The 25,699-nt window shown below is 45.2% G+C and overlaps 1 protein-coding gene across 3 annotated transcripts in view; it reads right to left on the bottom strand.

Annotated features, from left to right (window-relative positions):
- Positions 1-25,699, bottom strand: part of SMOC2 (SPARC related modular calcium binding 2) — a 198,333-nt gene that overhangs the window by 94,731 nt on the left and 77,903 nt on the right. For 2 of the 3 annotated variants that reach the window (XM_077120876.1, XM_077120877.1), the window contains exons 5-7: positions 24,489-24,536; positions 21,253-21,336; positions 19,970-20,044 (exon numbers count right to left, since the gene is read on the bottom strand). In XM_077120876.1, the coding sequence (XP_076976991.1) occupies positions 19,970-20,044; positions 21,253-21,336; positions 24,489-24,536 (207 nt within the window). The remainder of the gene's footprint in view (positions 1-19,969; positions 20,045-21,252; positions 21,337-24,488; positions 24,537-25,699) is intronic. The other variant, XM_077120878.1, reaches the window with a different exon arrangement.

Below are 25,699 nucleotides of genomic sequence, written 5' to 3'. Positions count from 1 at the left end.
AAAGAAAAGAATAAAGCACTGCAGAGTTGGTGTGCACAGCAAGCAGAGTCTATGCTATTGGCAGTACATTGTAATTTCTCTTAGTTAACCCTAACAGCCTATGAAAAACAAGATATTGTTACTCAGATGGACACAGATGAAGGAAAGGTAAGTCATTTTCCAAGGTCATCCCACAAGTTAGCTGTACAAGTCCACAGCCCAGGCGTTCAGACTCAGATCCAACGCTGCACTCACTTATTCTGGGGTCCAACGCCTAAAACAAGATGGATTCATGGGGTTCAGCCGTGACCAAATGGCTTTCCCGGAAGCCAACCTCTCAATCCTGGGCTCCACTCATAAGACATGAGAGGGACAACTCCACATCCAAGGTCCCTTGTACATCCGCCTTCTCGCTCAGCACCTCACAAAGTGCTGGCCCAAATGCAGACGTGCAAATCTGCGAGGCAGTCTTGTCTGAAGGTGACCAAGTTTAACCCATCGCTGCTAGGAAACAACAGAAGAGCACCATGGGTTCAGTCCCAGGATGACATGCCTTCCTCCTAGGAGCAACCAGTGACGATTTTAGTTAACTGGGACAAATCTAGAAAGTATTTTCCATCCAGATTTGTCATGGTGAGAAATCTGGCTACTTTCCAAATGCTTTCAGCCTAATCACAGGACCCAATTCACCACAATTCAAACCAGAACCGTTAGCCACAACTGAGGTAAGAAAGAACCACATGCCATGAAATGTAAGTCTAACAAATTTTCAAAGATGGGAAGAGGAGGGACGGTGTTTAGATGCAATAAGTTGTCCCAGCAGAGCTCTGGCCTTGAGACACATATTTGTAAAGCATGGATGGGTTTCAGTGGCCTAACGGCCATTTCCAACCAGACACCGGGGCTGGAATTCATCTTTCCAGTGTTCTTTATCCTAGGATAATTTTCAGACTGGCTCTTAGTTCTCCGAATATAAATTCACAAACTCACTTTTGGAGAAAAAAAAATTAAAACCCGAATGTAGATGTTTGAAACAAGGAAGCAAAGAGTTGGAGCAAGTGGTGTAAATTGTTACACCTGGACCCAGTGTGCTCAGGCTGTGAGGCGGCCACTGCAACATTGTTGCCAAAACCCCTTTCACTTCTGCTACTCCCTCAGCAAACATTTTCCCAATTCTCTCCACCTGCAAGTAATCTGTGTTTGTCTCTATTTTTATTGCATGTGTAGTTTACCCACTTATTTCCCAAACATCAGAGGTGACTGCAGGAATTGGGGCTTGTCCGTTTGCCTGTATCATCTGCATCTTGGTCCTATGACTGAACCTTTCCTGTCTGTGGGAAACAGGGGCCTGTACCTGTAGACCATGTTACGATTCTCCTTTTCACCTTCACGTCTGCCCGGTGGGGCTTCCAGGGGCTCACGGCACGTGACACTGCCCATCTGATGACCAACAGAAGGCCACCCAGTGGACAGGGAGCGTCTCCATCTTGAGACTAGTGTTGGAAGCTGTAACCTCTGCTGGCCGCAGGGCTGTGGGTGCTCAGGAAGCTTTAAGAGCGTGAAGGCACCTTACACCAGGAAGGCGTGAGAACCTTGCATTTGGCCGTGACTTCCACTATTTGAGGATGAGAACGTGTGACCTATTTCCTTTCCTTTTTTAACAGAGCACACAGTCTCCTGTAGTGTGACACGCACGTGTGGTGTTCGCTCTATGCCAGCCTGCTCTCGCATCTGAACTCAGCCTTCGCCATGCCTACACGTTTTTATCATTATCCCCTTTGAAGGCTGAGGAAGGTTCAGCCCCAGGGATGGCAGCCAGATCCTTGACACAGCAGGCGGAGAAGGATGGTGGGTCCGGAGCCCTGTGTGCAGCTGCGAGTGCAGCCGGACACCTGAGCGCACCTGAGCACACGTGAGCGCACCTGCCTGACCTGCCTGTGCCCGGGCTCCACTGGCACCTGCTTGTACCCACAGTGAGGTCCCACGCCCGAGCGTGGGCCTGGGAGACGAGCCCGGACCCCATGCCGAGGGTCCCAAGGGAGTCTGGCCATCGTAGCCGGATGGGCAGACAGGTCTTGGGTTAAATCACTGAGGGGAGTGCAAGCAGGCTGACTCCGCAGCTGCTATGGGCCGGGGGAGGGGACAGCTCTGACCCTGGGGGCTTGCGGGCGCTGCAGGGGGCAATGCTGAGAGAGCAGCCGGGTGCTCAGAGCGGCCCCCCATGACCGCGGCGCTTCGCCTTCCCCAGCGCCCGGGCCTGGCTCGCCTCTATCTGTGGCCACGGCGAAGGGACCGGCCTGCCCTGCCCTGTGTCGGGGGGACACCGAGGGCACCTCCCCGTGTCCACCAGCCCCATCCGCCTACCCGCCCAGCTCCCTCCTCCTGTGACAAGCGGACGTCCGTCCACCAGGCTTAGTGTGATGCGTCATTTCTGTCCCCTGCGGAGCTGCACCACGTGCTGAGCGACCCCACCGCAAGTTTGTATCTAACGCTCAGTTTAGAGCCTGCCACCTGCTTCAGCTGCGAGGTCACAGAGCCACTCTCAGTGTCCGACCGCCACGAGAGTGAGCAGAGCGGGGTGCCTGTCCCCCTAAAGCCCCTGCAGGGGCCTTAGGAACCCGGCCCCGCGCATACCCAGCACCCCCCACAGGCGCTTCCTGCCACACTACCCGCCCACCGCTGCCTGTGTTTAGTGTGAAGTCCTTTCCCAGCAAGGGGAGAAAACCTAAAGAAACACTTCAGCCGAAGTGTTCAAGGAGAAGAGATTCTAAATATTTAGCTTTGGCAGGCCGCCAGCCCCGCAGGAGGCGGCGACGCGGGTGTGCAGCCCCTAATAAGGCAGCATTTCTGTCCCAGTTTACGCAGAGGGCGGCGGTCCCGGATGGCGCCCGCTACACACACAGCACATCTCGGGGCTCAGGCACGAGGGCGGGGCCTCCCGGGCTGCCCAAGCTGCACAACGCCGGGGCGGGCACCTCTCTGCAGAGCTGAGCAGCAGAAACCCAAGTGCAGCGCTTACACATGAGCTGCCTTCTGTCATCTGGTATCACAAGCCAGACCACCAGCACGCAGTCAGGGACATTTCTCCCGTTACCGAGGGGGCATTACCTAGACGCTGCAGGAGGGTGGGGGCCTGTCCGCGTGGGTGAGTGCAGCTACAAAACGGTCTTGTCGTACCTGCCTCAGGCCACTGCTTTTCAAAAAGTGCACAAAGACCGGCCGTCCCTGCCCTTCTTTCAGAAACTGCCTGCACAGCTCAGTCCGCTACAGCTGTCAGGTATAAACTTCCTGACAAGGAACACCCTCCGGGAAAGATGAAAGACTGGGATATTAAAAGAACAGAAAGAAAGAAAATAGAATAAAAGAAGATTAAAATGAAATAAAAGGCAGTGCTTAAAAGAAAAAAAACAACCAGAAATGAATGCAAAGACAGGTTCCAAATATTGCTTCTAATAACAGTAGCGGTACATTTTCCATCTACGAGTGTTCAAAATTTGCTTGTTGGAAATTGAAATGATATCATCCTCAATACTGACCTAGCCTCAAATTATCTTTTCAAGTTTTGTTTTTTTTCCCCAAAATCATTTAGTGCCTTTTTCTCTCCCGGGCTTGCAAATCTCCCTAATATCACGTTGGAACATTTCAAACATTCATCTCATACAACTTTCTTGAGACTCTCCTTTCTCCTTCCTAAGTGTGGTACTTCTCAAAAGAGCAGAAATATAGCCCATATAAATATAGAGAGAACTAGGGAAAATGTGGTTCCTTCTAGTTAAGAGTTGAGAATTTAATTTCCACAGAGATGACCTGAATTGTAGAGCGCTGGAAAGGACCTGTCCAGATTTCACCAGTTTTTCTGAAAAAGATGTATGCCAAGGATATGCTTATTTCAACATCTAACCTGTCCTTGCCCTACTTTTAAGACCTTCTTCCTTCCATTCACCTCCAGTTCCATTCCCGTCCAATCACTCACCCCATGGCCAAAATCTGAACATTTACAAGTCTTAAAACAGTTCCTAAGAAAACACATCACATGTTCAACTCTGATGTCCAACTGACTCCAGCCATGTCCTCTTTGAGTTTGGCTGCTCAGCTGTATCACACAATCGCTCTTTGGCCCAGTCAAGACTTCCAGTCCCTTCATTCATTCCAGTTTCTCCCTCTCATTTTAGCTGTTCAAAATTCTAAATCTCTACTTTCTGTCTCATTTAAACTGGCTAAACAATTTGCTATACCGAAGGAAACACATAGGTATTAGTTTCATATTTTATTAAGTATCTTATAGATGTCTGTGTTAGTTTGCTAGCTGCCGGAATGTGATATACCAGAAATGCAACAGCTTTTATAAAGGGAATTTTAGAAGTTACATGTTTATAGTTTCAAGCCTGTGGAAATGCCCAAACTAAGGCATCCAGGGAAGGATACCTTAATTCAAGGAACGCCAATGGGTCAGGAGCCCCTCTGTCAGCTGGTAGACACGTGGCTGGCATCTGCTGGTCCCTTGCTCCTGGGCTCTGTTGCTTTCAGCCTCTGTTCCTTTGGGGTTCCTCACGTTGCTTCTCCAGGGCTGGCTTTCATCTCTTGGCTTCCCTTGGCTCTCTCCAGGCTCTGGCTTGCTTAACATCTCACATGATATCTCCTGGGCTCCAAGCATCTCCAAACATCCGTGTCTCTGTTCTCCAAGTGTCAGCATCTGTGTCAGCTCTGCTCTGAAGTTTCTGTTGGCTCTGAAATTTCTGTCATTTCTGACTCCAAAATGTTTCCTTTTTTAAAGGATTCCAGTAAACTAATAAAGACCCACCTGAAATGGGTGGAGTCATATCTCCAGCTAATCAAAAGTCACACCCACAATTGGGCATCTCCGTGGAGATAATCAAATCAGAAGATTCCCACCTACAGTACTGAATCAGGTTTAAAAGAAACAGCTGCCCCCACAAGACAGAATCAGGATTAAAACATGTTTTTTCTAGGGTACCTAATACTTTCAAACCAGTACAATGTCCAATATTGCTTTAGAAGCTATAAAAGGCACAAAAGAACTCAATATTTTTTAAACACAGAGGGAAAACATGAAACAGAAAATAATCTAAGTAATATATTAATATCTATAGATCTGCTTCAAACCAAGGTTTATTATGCAGTCATAATTTCAGTTCATATACAGCTTTGATTGATACACGCTATTTTTAAAACTGCAGTAATGGTTTTAGATAAAATATTTTAGCATTTATGAGAAAATATGATCGAAAACTGCATTAACACTTTTTCAAAAACACAAACTAATACCAACTTTCTTCTCAATCAAGCATTTTCAAGGAATTTATATATATATAAATAAAAGAGGATATTTTTATATTATATATATAAGTATATATGTATTTATATGTATATTTATATATATATAAACTGACTTAAAGACTGGAGAAAATATCCTCCTTTTTCCATGATGGAGAACCACACCAAAACAGAAAAACAAGCTTATTTCCAAGTTTCCAAACAAAAGAGAAAAAATTTGCCTTGTAGTTAAGACTAAACTTGGAAAATTTATTTCCCAAGTCAAGTTCAAAAAGTTATGTGCAATAAACACAAGAGGTATGGCATTGGAGGGTGTCTCCGTGCATTTCTAGCAAAGGTTTCCCTGTAAATAAAGGCACTGGACAGCCTCTCCTTTCTACTGCTGCTCACTAACCCCTTTTCACAGTGTCCTCCCTGTCAGGCCTTCTAATAACAGCGTAAGTGTTCCAGTACTGGACATGCCTCACACTTTACATTTTGTAAATCTAACTCTGCATCACAAGTATGAGGATGTGAATAATCAAGGATGAAAACTCCACTAGTGCTTTTTAGCTTAGCTAGAAGTTTCAGTTTCAGTATATTAAGCCCACACATGTACAAACTATATGCAAAACATCTAACACAAGGATCTATAAAATCTTGAAATAGTACATTTTGTTAAGAGTACATATTACTGAAAATCACACTACAATGATGCACCAGAAAAAGGTGCAACTATGTTAAAAGCACACAAAGGCATATTTACGCAGCACAAAGAACATTAGAAAGAAAAGTCTCTGCTGGCAGAAGTGACCACACATTGCTGTTAGTGAAAGCTGAAGGCAGAGGGGCAACAGGGTGCAGGCGTCACCCCCATAGGCACGCGGGCACAGAAATGGGCACGGGCTCCTGCCAGGTGGGATGGAAGCCACTGAGAGCTTGAGCAGAGGGGTGCCAGGCTGCCACCCGGTCTGAAGGACCAGTTTTGAGAAGGCTGCAGGGTGGAGGATACATTGTAGCCGGAGGGGCGCGGAGGCCGCTGGGAAGCTACTGCAATCACCCAATAAATGGGTGATTATAACGAACGGAAGGAGGCTGACAGCAATGGAGGTGGTGAAAATGGTTGGATTCTGGATATATTTTAAATGCTACTGTTGTGAGTTTTTTAAAAATTGATCCATTTTTTATGGAACTTAATTCACTCCCAGGGAATGATGTCAGGTTGCACCTACATAAAATCAAACATGTCGTAAGTGTGTTTTTAACAGATAAAGGCTTTTCCTTACCTTTGTACACCTTTATATTTATCACCTTTCCCCTTGAACATGTCTGTATCCTAGGTTTGCATGTATGGTAAACAGTAGGAAGGAAGTGTTTCTCCATATTTTCACCTGAAAAATCACACTAGGCTACTGTGTTTCGGATGAAAAAGTAAATCATGAAAAGGTCATTAGTTTAAAACTATCCTATGTGGCTCTACGTTTAATAAAGTATTTGCTCTATCATTTTGCGCATTGCAGCTGTAGTAATACATCATGTCCGGCAAAGAGTCTCTTATCAATCAACAGCTTATAAGGATAAATAGCAAAGAAAGACAATTTCATTAATTTTATGAACTTTGTCCCATTTGGAAGAAGGATGGACCAGTGAAAAAATATTTATGGGCTGGTAAAATTCTTTACTACTCATCCAACATAAATTACTGATTTCTCACAGCCAGTGGGTGGTTTACAAGACGGCTGTGTACCTCAGTGAGACGGTCATTGGCAGAAAGCTCCCTCTGCTCCCCATGGGGAAAAGTGGGGTTCTAACTTGACATGAACTCGGGAAGCCATTTTCACGCAAGGCCCTCATTGTTTCATGGGCTGGACCGGGTCAGACCTTAATGCACCTGGCAGGAAGGGTTCAGACCCACGGCGGGAAGGCCACAGGAGCAGGTCACAGTGGGGTCTGTTCGACTGGGTTCCTGTTCGTGTGTGGAAAGTGAGAAGCGACGTGTCACTCAACTCATGCTGCAATTCAAAATGGTAGTCAAGATAATCCCATGAATTTCAGTGCGACCTATCAGTTTTCAGTGTTCTTCTGATGGTGCTTTGTTCCATCATTTCAACTGTAAGCATGCGCACCCTCCAAGTCTCATTGCCTCTGCTGTGAACACTGTGTTCTGCTGTGAACACCAGATTCTTGAGAAATGCCCTGAATCCTTGTTATTTGCAGCGTTCTGCACTGGCCTAGGGTGTGGACAGCTGGAACTTCAATTCAATTCACATTCACTGTCTGTGCTGACCGCACGTGGGCCTCACAAACAGGACCTGGCTCCTGGGAGGTATTAACTTCAAGACGAGATTCTGGAACTTAGAGGGGTTGATTGTGACGCACGACGAGTAAGACCCAGCCCAGCGCCCTGACCCTTTTCTCTGCTTCCCAGAAGCCAAGGGACTCTCCAGGCAAGAGCAACCCCGATCGCTGTTGGAAGATGTCTCCAAAGAGACCCACAACCACACAGTAATCGTAGAGCAAATATCCAGAGTGCTCTTTCCTAAGTTGAATAAGTGAGGAAGGCAGGGCTTAGTCTCAGGGTGAGGAGGGGAAACACTACGCCTGCCCTGGTTCCCACACCTGCACCCACCTGTGTGCCCGCAGGCACTTCTGCCCAGTGCTTTGTCCACAGGTGACTGAGATCATCGTCCTTCCCCAGAGCACAGGCTTGGCGCCGCAGGAAAGTCCACGGCAGGTCAGGAAGGCCTAACTTCCCTCTACAGGGTCAATAGTAAAGATGTCTTGGAGACAATTGGGCTTTGGCATTGAACAGACGTCATAACTACAACTGGCTTAACTACAGACTGTCTCAATGGTGGAAAACTGGGATTCAGTGACCTGGGCTCAATTCCCAGCTCTGCATTTAGGAATTCTGAATGAACATATGAGATGAAAAAATTAGCAGTTTCACAGGGATGTTTTGTTGTTTGTTTTGTTGGTATGCTGTATGGCAGGGGCGATATTTCATTCTTTTTCCATGTGTGTATCCCCTTATTGCAGCACCATTTGCTGAATTTTTGCTTGTTTGTATTTTTTCATTTGTTTGGGAAATGCATCACAGTAATGTTTCAGGAATTAAATTACCTTTTGCATTTAAAGCACATGGTAACATGTCTGATCCACAGTAAGCATTCTTCGTACCGCAGCTATGGTTCAACAGTGGAAGCATTCGGTATCTGACCTCATGAATTCAATGATTTAAAGCTAATTTATATTGAGAGAATAAAGTAAGTCAAATACCCTTCTCAACTGAATGTATACATGTGTTTGTGTATATTCTCAACTAGCCTGGATAAATTTGCTTGCTTTCATTCACGTTTCTGTTATGTTGAAATGTTGCATGCAATCACTTACCTACAAGTTTGATTGAATATTGAAATCTGAGAATTAAATGACTGAAATTGACACTCCCATCGTACAACTAGGAAAACTGGATCAACTCTGACATTCAAATTTTAGGTAAGATGGTCTTTTTAAATAATAACCTTTTACAGTCCATGTTTAAAAGGAACTATCTGATTTATTCCAAAATCTTCAAATGCCCAGAATTTTATACCTTAACAAATAAATTGGTATTTTGTTGCTTTTGCAGTCATGTTTGAAAAAAAAGATGAAAAGGAAAACAGGGGAACAACCTTTTAACATTAAAAAATAGAAAAGCGGTTTCATTATTTTCCCTTTGGGAATACAATATACTATGATTTAAAGCAGAATCAAAAGATAATTATCTTTTGGCACCAATTTTAATATGGACAATAAAACAAGAATCATCAAGCCTGAGCAAAAGCAGAAATACATTTCTACGGAGGGGATCCCATAAAACCACGGAACACCCTCAACGTAAGTGATGTATCTTCCTGGACATGAAGGAGGACGGTTTTTAATGGTCTGGGGGGAAGGAAATATTTTTCTGCCAGTGGGAGGAAGATTTCAGAGATGACAAAACTGGGGCCTCCATGTTTTCTTCAACTTACACACAAAATTTTAAAAGATAAGTGAAGACACGAGTGAAACCAGAGGATTCTCCAGGACAGGAAAGGAGAGTGCGTGTCTGGTCTCCTGCACTGACAGCACAGCAGCCCGGGAGGCCTGGAGGTTTAGCCGCTCGGGCCCCAAGGACTGGCTTTTGAAAGAGCCTTGGACAAGACAGAAAACAGACGCTTTCCATGACCAGCTTCGCATTTGAAATAATGAAATAAAACACTGGCTCTCCGTGCAAACCCATCTCTTGCCGGTCCCTTGTGGGCGCAGCTGCAGCCACATGCATGCCCGTGGCGACCAGCACATCGGGTGTGGGTGAGCCCGTGGGCAGAGCGGCCCAGCCCAGCCAGGAAGTGGCCTCTAAGCAGGCACGGCCGCCTTCCACAGCCGCTTGGACGATGAAGGCCTGGGACCCTAGCCGGGCTGGATGGGGCTTGCAGGGTGGGGCCTGGGGGGGACACAGAGAAGTCACTCCACCGACCGGGGCAGGTCCACTGAGAAGGGCTGCTGGCAGCTCCTCTCGGCCGCGTGGCGTGTCCCCTGGGGAAGCGCATCGAGCCCACAGGCAGACCAGCCCGTCCCTGGCTGGTTCCAGCCCCATGGGGGGCATGCGGGGGCACACCTTCGGTCCTGAGTGCCTGCCTGCGTGAGACCTCTCAGCCTGGGCCCGGGACCCACGTCCCCCGCCAGCTCCTGGCTGTTCCCACGCGGTGGCCCATGGCTGCCCCTGCTCCCGCTCTCCCTCGGGCTCGGCGTCGGGACTGGGGTGGATGGGCACCTGCTGGTGGTCCCGACATCCCGAAGCGGGACCCTAAGGGGCCTGTGCTGGCCATCTGGCGTGAGGGCAGCCGGGCCAGGTGCCCCCAGCCCGCCTCCGAGGGCTGGTGTTTTATGAGCAGTCAGGGGGTGGGCAACTTCCTCTGACGGCTCAATAGCTGCTGCCAAGCTGTAACTTTCTCTCTGTAACTGGAGGAGCCCCACTTACCCCCTAGCGCCCGTCCTGCTTGGCCAGGCCTTAGAAAAGACTCCTCCCCAGGTCCTGTGCATGGAGAGGGCGATTACCAACGACAGAGACGCCGCTCCCGAGGGCAGAGCTGTGCCTGGGCCGGGGGCAGGGGCGGGGGGCAGGGTGGAAGTGGGGGACAGGGCAGGGGCAGGGCGGCAGGGCTCGGGGCAGGTTGGAAGTGGGGGACAGGGTGGAGGCGGGGGTAGGGCGGGGCAGGGGCAGGGTTTCAGTAGGGGGACAGGGCGGAGGCCAGGGGGGGCAGGGCAGGGTGGGGGAAGGGTGGAAGTGGGGGACAGTTGGGGGGGACAGGGCAGAGGCCAGGGCAGCAGTGGGGTCTCAGCAACAAGGTAAGGTCTAAAACCTGGCTCCTGATGAACTCTGTTTCTGTTCTTTTCTGGGCATTGTGTTAGGTTTTTCCTGCACTAATTTCACAGTAAAGGGCGTTCCAAAAACGCCACCCTCTAGAGAACGCCATGGGGACAGCAGGGACAAAACCGGACCCGCCTCAGAGTCTCCTGGGGTACCAGGAAAGACAATTCAGGCGAGAGGCATCGTCGTCTTCGCGCACAACAGCGGTGCTCATGGAATCGCACGTGCTTTGCTAAGACCCAGGCTGCAGCCCTGAGAGCAGTGACGGCAGTGGGACAGCACTGACCACCTGGTTCGCCCGCCAGCAGGAGCGACTGCAGCCGCCTTGCACCTGCCGGGCACCAGCCTGCCGCCGGCGGTGAACAGCGTGCGGTCAACGTTTGGCACTTTACTCTGATAATCAAAAGAAGGAAAAAAGAAGAGTTCCAGCTCTTCCATGCCCCAGATGGGCCCGAGGGGCCCCAAGCGTGTCCCCGCCACAGACCGCGTGGTCACTGCGTCACCGCAGCCCGTGCAGAGCCTGGACCCTGCGGGGGTCCCTGGGGGTCCGTGGGGACCCCAGGAAGGAGGCGCCTCTCCTGCCTCCTCAGCCGCAAGACCCCCTCCAGGGCCGCGATGCCCCTGTCGCCGGCGCTCGCCGCCCCGACCTTCGGGAAGCCAGGTACAGCCGCTTCACCGACACGTGCGCTTTCGCCACTTAGGCTTTTCCCCTGTTCTAGATCTTTCCTGGCTTCATGTTAAATCTGAATCTGGACCCCAAGTATTTATCCAGATGGCCTCTATCTAAGATTCATGATACGCCCAGCCAAAAAGTTGATAGTAAAAGTTTTTGAAAGGTATCTCAAAACATTCTTGCAAGCCGGGAGCTCAGCAATCAGGCGCACCAGAACGAAATGAAATGTCATTTGCAACAAAGATAAACAGACACAACTTCTGGGGGCTGTTTTGTTTTGTTTTGTTTTGTTAATTAAAAGCTGACTGTGACCTCCGAGCAACTCCTTCTGGAGTGCCGCACGTATTCCAAAGTTCAAACCATTCTCTTGCCCACTTAGGAACATGTGGCTTCCTCTCCGGCCCCTGAAGACGCCTCTGAGAGGTACGAGACCTTCATTTCTGCAGGATCGGCAGAGTTTTAGCAGGTGGTCCTGTGCCAGCCACCGACCACCCAGCGGACCTGACCTCGGGTGGCCCACATTCACGTAGACCTCCAGGGGTCAGGACCTCCCTCAGCTCCAGACGGTTTTCCCTTCCTTCATCACGGGAGCCCACCGAACTCTGATCATGCCTAGCCATCCTAGTTTGTGAAGGCAAGCGCTGCCGAAGTCACTCTATGCATTCCCCGAGCTTTCTCTAAGTCGTTTTTTGTGTGTTTTCAAAGCCTAACACTACTGGTATTTATTTAAAAATAAGTAATGTATCTGAAGACATTATTAGGCTCTGTAGCAGTATGGGGCATTAACTTTGTCCTCAATAAAACCGCACCCCAAGTAGGGAAATAAACATCAAGAAATAAACGTATCTCTAGAAGTGCAAAGCAGAACATGAAGACAAAATGAATGACACAGAGAATGAGTGCTCCGAGGTGAAAAGTCAGGGCCAGCGGCCAGTGCGGGGCAGGGAGGGGGCGAGGGGAGGACGCGGCCATTTGTCACACCCATAAATCGGACTCTGAAGGGGATTTAATGCTGGTGAATAATCGAAAAGATTGAAATCAAGGTCTGACATTCCAGGGAGCAGGCATATGAAGTAAGACTGTTGATATGGCGGTAAAAGGGGCTCTTGGAAGCACAGGTTGTTTGGGAAAACTCCACTTGGGAGAAAATGGGAGCCACATTAGGACAGACCAGCCGTGCTGGCGGCATCTGCGTTCCCTGCGTGCAGCAGATGGTCACTGGAGATTCTCAAGCAGCCTGTACTGTCCCAACTGTCCCCACCTCACCCTTCTTTGCCCGATTCCCTCAGCTTTACACAGCCTGATAAGCAGCTGAGATGAAGTTTAATGGCTAATGATGCCCTAGTGCACCATCTCCCAGTTAGCATTTTACTAGAGGCTTAATTTCTTAACCAGGTCCAGTGCAGACACCAGCCTGAGAACCGCAGACAGCGCCGTGGGGCGCAGGGGCAGGGGCGGCTGCGTGTGTGCGGGAAGCGGAGGGGCTGGACACACTGGCTTGGGCAGGGCCACCAGGAATTTCTGTCCCAGGCTTCAGATGAGTCCCCTGGGGTTGCCTACTAACTCTTGTCTTCCTCGCCAGGAAAACCAACACAGGAATTTTACCCACACTATTGGGCTGTTACGACGCCTAAATTGGATAGCAGGATAATGCATGTATGGAAATGCGCAAGAAATGTTAACTTCTCTTATTGTTTTCATTAATATTCCAAAACAAGAAAGAGAAAACAAGAAATGTGTAATGCAGTTTGTTTACTCTTCCCTAAACGCCTAATGTGTGTACTTACTGGTAGAGGTCAGTGGTGGGAAAGAAAATTCCATTTGGGCATCAAAAGTGGACCACTCACGTGGCCGTGGAGTCACATGTGCAATTGAGGAGAATGAGATAATGCTCGCTAATTGTTAAATTAATTGCAGTCATTTCCCGTGATGGTCAAGATCATGGATCAACTTGGCCAGACCATACTGGGCAGTGTCTGGTCCCACGGTCCCTGGCCTGTCACTGTGAGGCTGGTTCGTGTTTTAGTCACAGGGTAGCTGACTGCATCCGGAGCTGAGGGCACCCGCAACCAGCCAAGGACTCGGCCCTCACAACGCAAGAGTCTCATCCCGTCGACTGAAGGCCTTAAAAGAGACGTGACGACTTCCACAGTCAGAGCAGAAAATGTCCATCTCAGTTTCAGCCAGCCAGCTTCCCCTGGGGTCCTTTCCTGGATAGCCTGTAGCCTGCCCTATGGACTTTGGAGTGGCCATCCCCCTGTTGTGTGAGACAGTTCTTACAAAAGTCTCATAACATTTACACCCGTCAGTTCGGTTTCCCTACAGAACCCTGACCAATACATTTTCTTAATTAAGAAAGCCTTTGTTGATGGTTTCTTCGAGATACCAAAATTTTATTTTAGCTGATAAAATTATTTTCCAGAAAAAAACACTGAAGTAAATATTTAACATTGGCATTAATGTTGAAGCAAAAAGGAAAAGCAAACATCCTGGTTAAAAGATCAAAGTGGCAAAATTGCTTCATTTCCTCCCAAACCATGTCTATAGTTCAGGGGAGATGTTCCTGTTTTGCCTCTGCCATGACAGAACGTGTCGTTACAAAAAACAGGAGCTGTGACTTGCCAAGGCAGAAGCATCTTAATATGTTAATCATGTTGGGAAGTAACCAGTATGTTGAAAGTGAGGGTGACTCTTAGTTGGAAAAGTAGGAAAACGGGAGGTTGGATGGTGCAATGGCAGTGGGAGGCTGAGTTAGGAGTGAGCTGCGGGGTCAGGGAGTGGTGACCTTAGTGGCAGCCACTAACATGGTCCTCAAGAAACATATTCTGGGCCTGGAGGCAGAGCAGGAGCAATGGAAGAACTGAGGGGGGCCTGAAGGTTGCGTGCACACGAGAAAAGGCAGTGCAGCTAGGAATAACTGCACAGGACCACAGACCCTTCCAACTCCAGTCGAGGTGACAAGCTCATAACCAGAAGTCATTTCAACTCTATGAACCTTCCTACCACAACTGAGGTTTTCAGGTGTCCAGGAACACTCTGAGTTAAGACGTTCACGTCTGTGCAACTTGGTTTCTGCTCAATGAATAAAACATTTGTTAAAATACATATACACCTATGGCGTCCTTGAGCGGATCACTTTGTCTTTCTGATATCCATTTAAACGGCTGTTGAAAGGTTTTCAGATGCCATAATTCCATTCATCCTACTCGGTACGCAAGGCCTTTCCGAAAGCCTGGCTTCTCCACGGAGCCGCCTACCAGCCTGAAGGAAAGGGCCCAGGAAGCTCTCCCCACCTTTGCTCCATGGCAGTGAACAAGCACTGCCACTCCTCCAAACCTCAGCACTCTTGTTCTTCTCTTTCAATCTGTAAAGTGATGGGCTTGGACTAAATAATCTCCAGGATCCATCCCAGCACCCAACTTGCTTGATTTACTTCAATTTAAATGATCCCTGCTCAACTCTCTCATCCCAGAACTTTTCTGTTGCCCTAGTCAGTGCCCCATATTTCAGACAATATTGCCTCCATGACTTTCTCAGTATGAAAACATTATTAATCATTAAATGAGTGGTGCTTTTCTTGCGTTCAGGCTCAGGGGCAGGTCCTTATTTCTTTCCTATTCTCTTTAGTGTCAGGGATAAAACAGGCCTGTACAACGATCCCCAAAAAACTGGCTCATGGATAGAAATGGAAACAAGGTTTTGGCATGAATTTAAGGAATCTGTGTACTTATAGTGAAAATTATGTGACAGTAATCTGGTCCTCAGTATATTGGGAGAGATCATGGTACCTGAAAATGATATGACAGTAATCGGGTTCTCACTTCATGTTTGTAAAAGAGGCTGAAATTATACAACCACATGCATTAGCATGGACATCATCATCAGGTTAAGGATTTATTTTCAATTAACTCATCCCATGGAATGATAGCTCAACCAAGATTTGAAAGCTAGTCTTTTATTAACTATATTTTTTCATATTCTTTTCAAGCTCTCCTTTCTATAAATCATGTTGCCATGTTAAAGGGTTGTAAATGGTACTAATACGATAAAAAGCTATGTGAGCTTCATGTCTGCTTGTCTTTTAGGTAAGACCCCCTCAAGTCATTTTAGTGTGTAATTATTTTATGCTGTTACTGTACATATAATGTTTTATTATTGTTGGGCTTTAGAGCCCTAGGCATATTGGTATTTATAATTCATGGGTAGCACTTGTTATTTTTTAATGAGGTTACTAGTTCATTCAACTAAAAAATAAAAATAATTTCACTCTACTCTCTAATATCCCAGATTTATTTTACAGGAAATAATTCAGAAATACAGAGAGCATCTAATGTGCCATTTTATGAGTATTAATTAAATTTGTATTAGCCAAATAAATAGATTTCTGAATGAATTTTATATAATTAAAACACTATATATTATGAAATCTCTTATCAAGTAAGATTTTTGTAAACAAGTTGTCTTTCACGAATATAATAATAAAATTGAATATAATAAAATGATTTAAAACATTAAAGTAATAAATCAGCAGTCTCAAATATATACTGATAGTAATGCATCTATTGATTCACATCATGAAAGTGCTAGTCTTCCTACCAAGTGAACCAAAAGGAGAATATTTCATTTATATTTATGTTAAATTTCAATTAAAACAAGTCCAGCAGTCAAACTGTATTGATATTTAAATTTTCTCTTTCCTAATTATTTATCTATTTTTAATTTTTGTTTGTTTAGTTAAAAAAGCAGTGAAACTTATCTTCAGAGGACCTATGGAACACAAGATGTTAAATTACTTTATTATTTTAACAAGTAAACATTTATAGAATGTCTAGACTGTGTAAATTTTCATAGGCTAGGAGCTTTGGAGAACTTTATTTTCCTTTGCAAGAATGGTTCCTTCTAAAAAAGTATCATCCCTACATGCTCCAAAGGACATTTGGCCACATCTACTCAGCACGTGCTCATTATGTGTCATGACCAGGTTGCAGGTGTTTGGTAATGGAAGTAGTATTATGCTCTCTCAGTAAAAATTCCTGGCAAAATACACTATTTTTAATTGATATAAAGAAGTATCAGAGAAAAAAACCAATCCATTCTCAGTTTGGCCTTTTCTTCAAAAGAACATGAAAGAATACTTAACAACAAGATGATTTTTCCTTAAAATACAGGAATAATAGTCATGTCAGAAATTATTTTTGTTTTGTTAAATAAATTTTCCTACTTCTACCAATGTGGTTATCAGTAAATGTAATCTTTGACAAATAAAAATTAAAGACAAATTAAACTCTTCCAATATTTGAAATCTCAGGGATGACAGTGGTCATTGTGTGAATCCTCTGACTGCCATTTCATTGTTAAAACTTAATAAATCAGTACTACTCTAAATGTCTTAAAATAGCAACTATATCCAAATTCCTTCAGACTTTCAGAAAGAAAACGTAACTGGACAGTTGGTAGATAAAACATAGATATAATCCACTAATTTTATGCCCCATGTCTATAAATCCACTCCATATTATTTTTGTTTTCTACTCATTTGGGCTGATTTAAATCAAATTATAATACAGGGTAACTTTTGTAAACTGGAATTTCCTGAAATGCTATTTCAGTCCCACTAACTGCTGAAAACCTGCACTGCTTTTATTGGTTAATTATAATTGGCAGGTCACACAAAGCCCTGAAAATCTGGTAAAAGCAAGTGAATGGTGAAACACGAATATGTACTTGCTCCTAAGCCTATACGGATTTATTCTATCAAAACCTGAAACAGTTTCCTGCTAACAATTCAATTTGTTCTTCTTAAAAACGATGTACATTTCCAGTGACATCGTTTAAAATAATTTGTGCATTTATTTCTCAAATCAAGTTGAGGCACTGCCAGAAAGCTTCTCCCATGAGAAACTTTGCAGGCCCATTAGCAAATACAAGACATAGAATTTGCACTCCTGTATGTCATATAGAAGCAACTCAAAGAAAAGGCAGCTCTTAGAAATATGGTGACAAGATTGAATAAAACTAACTCAATTTCTAAAGTTCATGGGAGAAGTTTATAAGTTGATCTCTTTATACAAAAGGGAATAGTTTTCTGTAACAATTTCTGATTTTTTTTCAAAATCCTGGGACTATTTTTGAATTTCTATGCTGGTGGTACACAGGTACCTGGTGGTCAAACCCATGGGTTCTCCCCTCGCATCAGCTCAACAGGGTCAAGGGAAAGTTCTCCACAGTTACAAGTACTTAAGACACAGGGGGTGTGGCGATGGCTAAGGAACAACGGGGGGAGAAGATCAGGCAAGAAGGCTGTGTGAGGCTTGTCGCGTCCACCTTCCGATTACATCCTGTGGTCACTCGTCAAGCCTTTATTCATACTGTGGGCATGGAATAAAGTCAACATTGGACTTCTCAGCTGCCTAACAGATGAACTTTAGCACAACACACAAGACACCTTTGTTTTAAGCCATTCACCTAAGGAAGATATCTCATGGAATATGAGAATGAGGAAAATTTCCATATATTTTGAAGATCCTGCAATGACTATACTTCATGGCAACTACAATTTATAACCGGTTTTTCTCTCATTAGAATAGCTATTTTCATTATATCCTTTGAAACACAGAGGCAGAATTGTACTTTATCCACTGTCTCTAACCTCACCCAATCTTCTGTTTTATAATGGGTGTCAAGATAAGTGGAGACGACACAGTAAAAACACAATAATATCAGGTTTCTATATGTCCCTTCCCCTTCCCCTTCACATCACTATCAGTGATGGTGAAACTGGCTGATTCCAGGGTCCTTAAAAGTATCTCATCCGATGCAATTCAACTTTAACAATCTCTTTCCCTCATTCTTGTTGTATATATTTTAATCATTATTCAGTCATTCAACAGCTATATTCTGAGAGCTGATTAAGTTCCCGGCACAGGTCTATGAACTGAGGATAGGCTGGTAAGTACAGCAGACAGAATTCCTGCCAGTGGAAGCTTACATTTGTGCCAAACTGACTGGATATCTTTTTGTCATCAAGACACTTTAGTAGCAAGTTATAAAACTTCCACACTGACATCTCCTCATTTAATCTTCACAACAAATCTGGGAGGTGGTACGGTGGGCAAGGTACCACCCAGAAAGATGAAATGACCGAGACGCGGCGATGGGCCATCTCTCCTCCCACAGACAGCACAGGCTGAACTGCTGCCTTCCCACTGCCCTGCACCCACACTTCGTGTGACATGCCCACCACACTTTACACCCACCTGCTTGCACGCCCAGCTGCTCCCCAAAGCTTCCTGAGGCCAAGGTAGTTAGGTGGACATTTGTGTTGCTGAACTCAGCCCAGTTCTTGGCTTACGGAAGCATCGGTGAAGGCATACTGCCTACGCGAACAGGTGGATTAAAGCAGCAAGCAGCTGGGCGGGACGGGTCTACCAGCTGTTTGCATCTCCCCCTCCCTCAGTTGCGTTCTTGCCTCCTGTCCGCTAGCGGAACAGCAGAAGGCAGTAGCAGTTTTATCTTTGTGATCATTTTCACCAATCAGAAATCATCGCTGAAGCCATACAATGTGCCCAGGGACAACCTGCGGTTTCCAACATGAATCTGAGAATTGCCCAGCAAATACGTTCGGGCTAACTTTCTGGTAAAAATTCAGCAACCTCAGCGAGTCTCAGAAATGGAAGCATCACACTGCCCCTTCTTTTATATTCCATTGTGTTGCTTTCTGCAGCACTGAACCATGGACATTTCCACCAGAGTCTGCCTCGGAGTACTGAGTAGCTGGCAAAATATCTCCTCAAGACAGACAATTTCAGCGTGAGTCTTTCTCAGCACGTGTAACGGGAGTTTAAATGGTCAAAGAGAATCAAACTGCTCTTAGTATTTTGAATTTTAATAAGCTTTAGAATTTTGTTTTAAATGTATATTTAAAAATGCACTTTGTAGAAAAACAGGTAATCTCTGCAATCTGCTCACTCAAGCCAACCACTGAACACACACATGGTCACTGGATCTGGGCCTTCCCAGCAGCTGAGTGACTTCACACCTCGAACGGCTGCTCAATCAGAATGCAGGAAAAATGCATTCGAAAGTGCAAGAGAGAACATGCAGGCAACCAACGGACAACCAACCAAAAACTAAAGAATTGTTCTTCATGAAACCCGGGAAAACCACTAGCACAGATGAAGCAACCCATCACGCGATGTCTACACCATGTCAAAAGGATCAGTTTAAAACAATCAAATACAGTGAGAAATACAGTCACGCATTTTGGGAGATTTTTTAACTAAACCAGCCAAGTGTTTCAACATCTTTGAAATTAGGTAAAAAGTCAAATATGTATTATCAAACATTTCTGTTTTTATCCTTAATAACTGTAGGTTGTAATCAAATATGTATTATCAAACATTTCTGTTTTTATCCTTAATAACTGTAGGTTGTTCAGCAGATAAAGAGAACTCTTTTGAAGAGTTCAGAAATCTTGATAAAATGCCAAGATTTGAGATAGATTTTTGTGATCATCATAAGAATTATTTTCCCATGGCTCACTGGTAATGCAGGACAAAAGTATGGCAGATGTTTAACTACAAGATGAAAACACTAATTTCTACATCTTTTAACTCATGCTCTACAGGCTGACTTGCAGCCCATTTTACCTGAGTTTTTATTGGTTTTGTTCTGCCGACTTTTAACTTGTTCCGTCCAAAGTGTAGGGTACCGTGATGCAATATCTGAAAAAACAAAGTAAAATGATCATTATTTTTAATTCATCATGAAAAGACAGAGCATCTCATGCAAAAATTTTAGCAGGTAGCCTAAAAACCAAAAAACAAAACAAACAAAAAAAAAAAAAACCAAAACCAAAAAAAACACAAATAATAAAGAAGACATACTATACTTTTTTAAGGTATTAACTAAAATGAATTTATGCATCAGACACAGGAAAACAATATATATTTAAAAACATTATTTTGCCAAATGTTTTCCTTCATCCAAAAATGTAATTGAAAGCTCTTTCAAGAAGAATCCCACTTGAAAAGCATGAGGTTTAAAAAGCAGCCCCAACATACAACACTATAACCGTGTGTAATAAAGATGGTTATTCATATCACATACAGGCTTTTCACTCAGTTAAAAGATTCAGTACAAAGTACAACCTGTAACAACTAATTTTTGCTTAAAGCTTTATAGGAGTTCCTAATTCTGTGTGATTTTGTTTCGCAAATAAAACTAAACGTTTATCACGTGGGTCACTGTCCCACAGCCTGAGAACACAGCCTCGCGGCTAAGGACACCCGGGCCCAGCAGCCTCTGACCTTGGGAAGCGCAGTCAGGACCCTCTCCCTTGAGGAGCTGTCTGGGGACCTGAGTCTGGAATGTTCCGCGCACACGGTCCGGCACGCAGCACCACGCAGGGGGGCTTTATCGTTCATTACTGTTACATCAGCACAGGCAAGCACCACGCAAACCTGCATTTCAGCCTCCAACGTATCCTAAGGTGTGTTTCCTTGTCTTCAAACCCTGCCTGATCACTTTATCTTGAGAATTCATTGTATGTTGGCAAATACCTAAGACTAGTTATCACGGGGTGAGAATAAGAAATCCGTCCTTGCCATGGGTGCTCACAGAGACATGAACGGGCAAAACGGCATACATTACTGCACCCTTTTGAAAGACATGTATTTTCCAAATTGTAACCTTTCATCTCACATCCAGGAGACATCAGCTGCTTTGTACTTTGTCTCTTTAACTTTTGATTAAAAAGATGACAGCGCATAGCAGCTGTATTCACCCACCAGTATAAAAGCCCATTCCCCCAAGGTCATTAGGAAAAATAATGGGGACACCCTTAGACAGGTGGCCCTGAGTAAATGCAACACATCTCAACGAGAGCTGCGCCAGGACGCCCGGCCTGGGTACCCCGGCCCCCCCAGCTCACCTTCCTCGTCGCCTTGAGGTTGGGTCTCCAGGGCAGGTGCCGCCGCGTCATCTGAATTCAGAATGGAAAAGATTTGCGAGGAGACTACAATTATGAGAGTAAGTCGGATAAGTGCGCGGACGGGGCGAGTGCTGAACATCCGCACAGGGTCCCACAGGGTCACCACCACCCAGCCCCGGCAGACCTAAGGGAGATGCTGGGGCGGGCCTCGACCCGCACGGGCAATTATTTTGGCAAGCCCACACCTGAAACGCTGTTCAAGGCTGAAAACCCATCTCGGGGACAGATTTGTTAAATTCGGGGCTCACCATCAGAGCCGATTACAGGGCAGAGGAACGCGGAGGAAAAGACAGAAATGTTAGCAAAGGGCCTCTAGCCTGCCCCGTGCGTCCCTCACCTCCGCCCCTCTGCCTACTCTGCACGGGGGGGGGGGGGGGGGGGGGGGGGGGGGGGTGGCGGTGGAGGGGGCGGGAGGGACGGGGAGGGGATGGGCGCGGTGGAGGGGGCGGGAGGGGCGGGAGCAAGAGAGAAGTGGTCAGGGGCGGGGGAAGCAGGCATGGACTACAAAGGTGCACTTCACTCCGTTCATCAAAAACATATTCCAAATGAATATTTTGTTCAATTCACTGAAAAATCACACGTTGGGCTGCCTGGAAAGTAGAAGCTTTGAGAAGCACTGTGAGCCATGATGCCTGAGACCAGGAGTGGCGCCCCAGAGGCCATGTCCAGCGACAGGCTCTCCAGCCACAGCAGCGAGGCTGGTGCGGGGGGTCTCCCGAAACCCTTCCTATCTGCGGCTTTGTTTTTATTTTTTTTTCACTGAAACGTGTTCATGTGATTTGTACAATAATCTCTGGGTCGAAATACAAGAAACAGTGGAGGAAATAAGGGCCAAGTAGCATGGACTTGTCTAGGGAACTGTAATTCATGACTTTCTCAGCTATTTGAGGAATAGACTCCAAGTTTCTCTAAGTTCTTTTCAGGGTAAAGCCAAGACAAGAAGTTTGCAAAAATTGTCAACACTGAAAAATCTCCTTGGAAAAAAGTTTGCTATTTGTCAAAATACTGTCAAAATTAACATCATTTACTTAAAATATCCCTGTTTCACAGTGCTAGTAACAATGAACTAGGAGTATTTTGCTATTCAGCATTGCACAAGCTTCCTCTAAGATGACAAGCCCATGAAGCGAAAATTAAATGGCAAGCGAGTTGCAAAGCTCTGGGGAATGACAACAATTAAACACATTCGTGTTGTATGTCTTTGCTGAGGCCTAAACAGGAGTCGGGGGTCCCAGCCCTTCCCTGACACCACTGGGTCCATGCCTGCTGCAAACCCTACACAGGGAGCCCAAAACCCCACAGAATTAACCAAAAAACCCCACAAAGCAAGCCAAAAACCCCACAGTTAATCAAAATTCCTACATAGTGAGACAGAATCTCCACATGTGAACCGAAACCCAATGCTGCAAACCAAAAGCTGGGTGGTGCGCGAGGCATGGGCACAGGTGAGGCATGGGCACAGGTGAGGCGTGGGCACAGGTGAGGCGTGGGCACAGGTGAGGCGTGGGCACAGGTGAGGGGACCCCCATTAGCCACGGGCCCGGCTCCCCCACCCCAGCCTCGAGCCGCAGGTGCATCTAGCCTCTGCCTCTGTCCACCTCCCTCGTCAGTTTCATTGTCCTTGCAACATCCTCCATTCTTCCGTCACCTGAATAGTTCCATTTCCATCTATTCCACTGACAACTACTCAACTCACACTTTAGAATATAAAAATAAAAAGTAAAGCTGTATACTTTCCATATCCTCTCTTTTTAGAGTGTGTGAATCATTTCATTTTTATCTATAAGCCTTTTTTTTTTTTTCTTTTTTTTTAACATGGGCAGGCACCAGGAATCAAACCCTGGTCTCCGGCATGGCAGGCGAGAACTCTGCCTGCTGAGTCACATGGCCCGCCCAATGTAAGCCAGTTTTGAGACTTCATTTCATTTATTTCCTCTGTTACAAGTATAATTCCTCGGGAACTTTTTTTTTCCTTTTACAGTGGATTCAATGTGTATCACATTGAAAAAGACTAGGAAATGACCTCTGAAATACTTTTTCTGAATGCCTTCCTTCAATCTTCTCTGGCCTTTCAGCCACTGACTGATTTTTAAATCATGCATGCTGTCACCTCATCTTCTCTAGGAATAGTGGGCACCTCCCCACACTCGTGCAGAGGCTCAGTCACACCCAGCTTATTCCAGCATCCGAGGCTATTTGGAAGTGAACAGCTTTCCAACTACAAACTTCATCTCTTTTTTTCCAAAGACAAATCCTCTCTTCAGCCAGTGTCTTGGTTATGCCTTTTCAGGTGGAAAATGGCATAACCATTTTCCTCAATACTGTGCCTTTACCTGCTCCACCTGTTATACCTGCCCAAATCTTTCCAAGTCTAGTCCCTCCTCTTCCATGAAACCATTCCATCCTCCCTGACCCTTCTCTAAAGCCCTGTCAACGCCTCTCTAAGCAGGCTGACACTTACTCAGCCACCCATTTGCACAGCACCTTTGCCTTGTGCACGGCTTAATCACACAAAGAGACTGCGATCTTTCCTGCGCAGGGGCGACACCTACCAGTTTCCATATAAGCTCAAGGAACAGGACTGCATACAACTTGGGACGGAAGGATGAGAAAGTTCCTAGCAGACACACTACGCTGCTGGAAGGCAACCTGTATGCTAGAGTGATTTTAAAAGGAAAGTGCTCCACTGTCCTGATTCCAGCTTGTTTCACTCAAAGAAGTGATGGTGATGGATGGGGAAGGCATTCCTCCTTGTCCGAAGGAGGTGAGACATCTCTGTCAGGGGTCCTCAAAGGCTCCTATGTCTCAGAGCTACAGAGTCACAGCACTGACTCTCTGACCGCACTCCAAGGCCACCAACCCGGACTCTCCAAGACAGCTTCCGTCACCTCCAGGCTCCCCCCCCCCCCCCCGGCGGCTCGACCCAGGCCAGGTGTGAGTGGCCTCATCGGACACAGGTGAGTTTCCCACCGGACCCGCCCAGCACCCAGCAGAGTCCCTGACAATACTAAATAGTGAATAAATATTTGTTGAATGAATAATTAACAAACTTTTTCAGCGTTCCTTTTGATTACTGGTAACTATTTAAGTTTGAACTTAAGAAATAAGAGTTATTTTAAGGCAAATATCCCATTAGATCTTATACGGTATCCTGGAAATTCATTTAAGATAGCTACCTGTTTTTCCTGTGCCTTCTCTTTGTGGTAACTTTTCATTTATTGAACCTAAAAGAGGAATAAAATAATTTTTCAGTGTCAAATTATCATTGATAATTAAACTAGGCAAATATTTTACTCCATTTTGATTAAAGCACAGTGCTTTGGAACTATGGTTAAATGAGGCAAGCTCTCCCGTGCCCCCAGGTGACATGGCTGCTTGAAGTGACAAGCTCTAGGTGGGACACATAAGAAGGTTCATTCCCAGTCCTGCTGCCAATAGCTGAACATGTACGTCAGACCCTTTAACCTGACATATTAAAGTTTGTTTATTTGAAAAATTCCATGATAACTTCTTAACATATATCAACAGTTGGGTGAGTGGAGAGAATTAGGCTAAAATTGGAAATAGTCTGAAAAATAATAAAAAGTTCCATAGCTGAAGATAATTAAAAATCCTAGTTTCAGCTTGTTTCCAATTCATAGGAAAGAAAATCGTGGAACTATTTTTTTGTAGAGGAAATATACTAAGTCTGACCAAGTAATTTGTGAGATGATGGTTTAACATATCTATTTTACTAAAAGACTTATATTACAAATATGAGATATTGTTCTTTCTTTTCCAAAGGATTAAATCCGCATTAGAAAGCAACTTTTTTCTTCATCATTATTATACCTACTCAAAGAAAAAAAATAGTCAGAGTTAATTGGGAGTTTAATTGTGAGGCATTTCAAAATACTCTGTTCAAAATTAATTTAGAATTACTGTAGTCATACACAAGGCACCAGTCCTTAGCAAAAAGGTTCTGTGAATTAGAACTTAAAATTAGTCGGTTCCTTTTCTTTCAGCTTCAATTATCATTGAAATATAGGCTCCTGTTGACATGACAAATGCACATGACATTTTGAGAATGTTTATCTGGTTTCTTGGAAATTTAACAGTAATATAGTAGGAAAATGTACAAGCAGTTAATTGTACCAAAGCTCTTTGATTGCAGGGAAAATAATAGAACCTTTTTGGAAACCATTCATTCTCTGGCAGTATGGATGAAAATCATACTAAGGTAATCAGTTCTCATATATTTATCCAAACTGAAGTCAGTGGGTTTACTTAAGGGAACAAAGTACAACCGTTCTTTTGCAACAACCCATTTCAATAGACATATCTCCTTCAATGCAAGGTGGTGAAGGCTGATTGGTAATTTATATGTGAATGCATTCTCAATTATTTC

This window comes from Tamandua tetradactyla, chromosome 11 (genome assembly GCF_023851605.1).
Source record: "Tamandua tetradactyla isolate mTamTet1 chromosome 11, mTamTet1.pri, whole genome shotgun sequence".
NCBI classification, from domain to species: domain Eukaryota; kingdom Metazoa; phylum Chordata; class Mammalia; order Pilosa; family Myrmecophagidae; genus Tamandua; species Tamandua tetradactyla.
The sequence above is the reverse complement of the archived record's forward strand: the minus strand, read 5'-3'. Positions and strand labels throughout refer to the sequence as shown.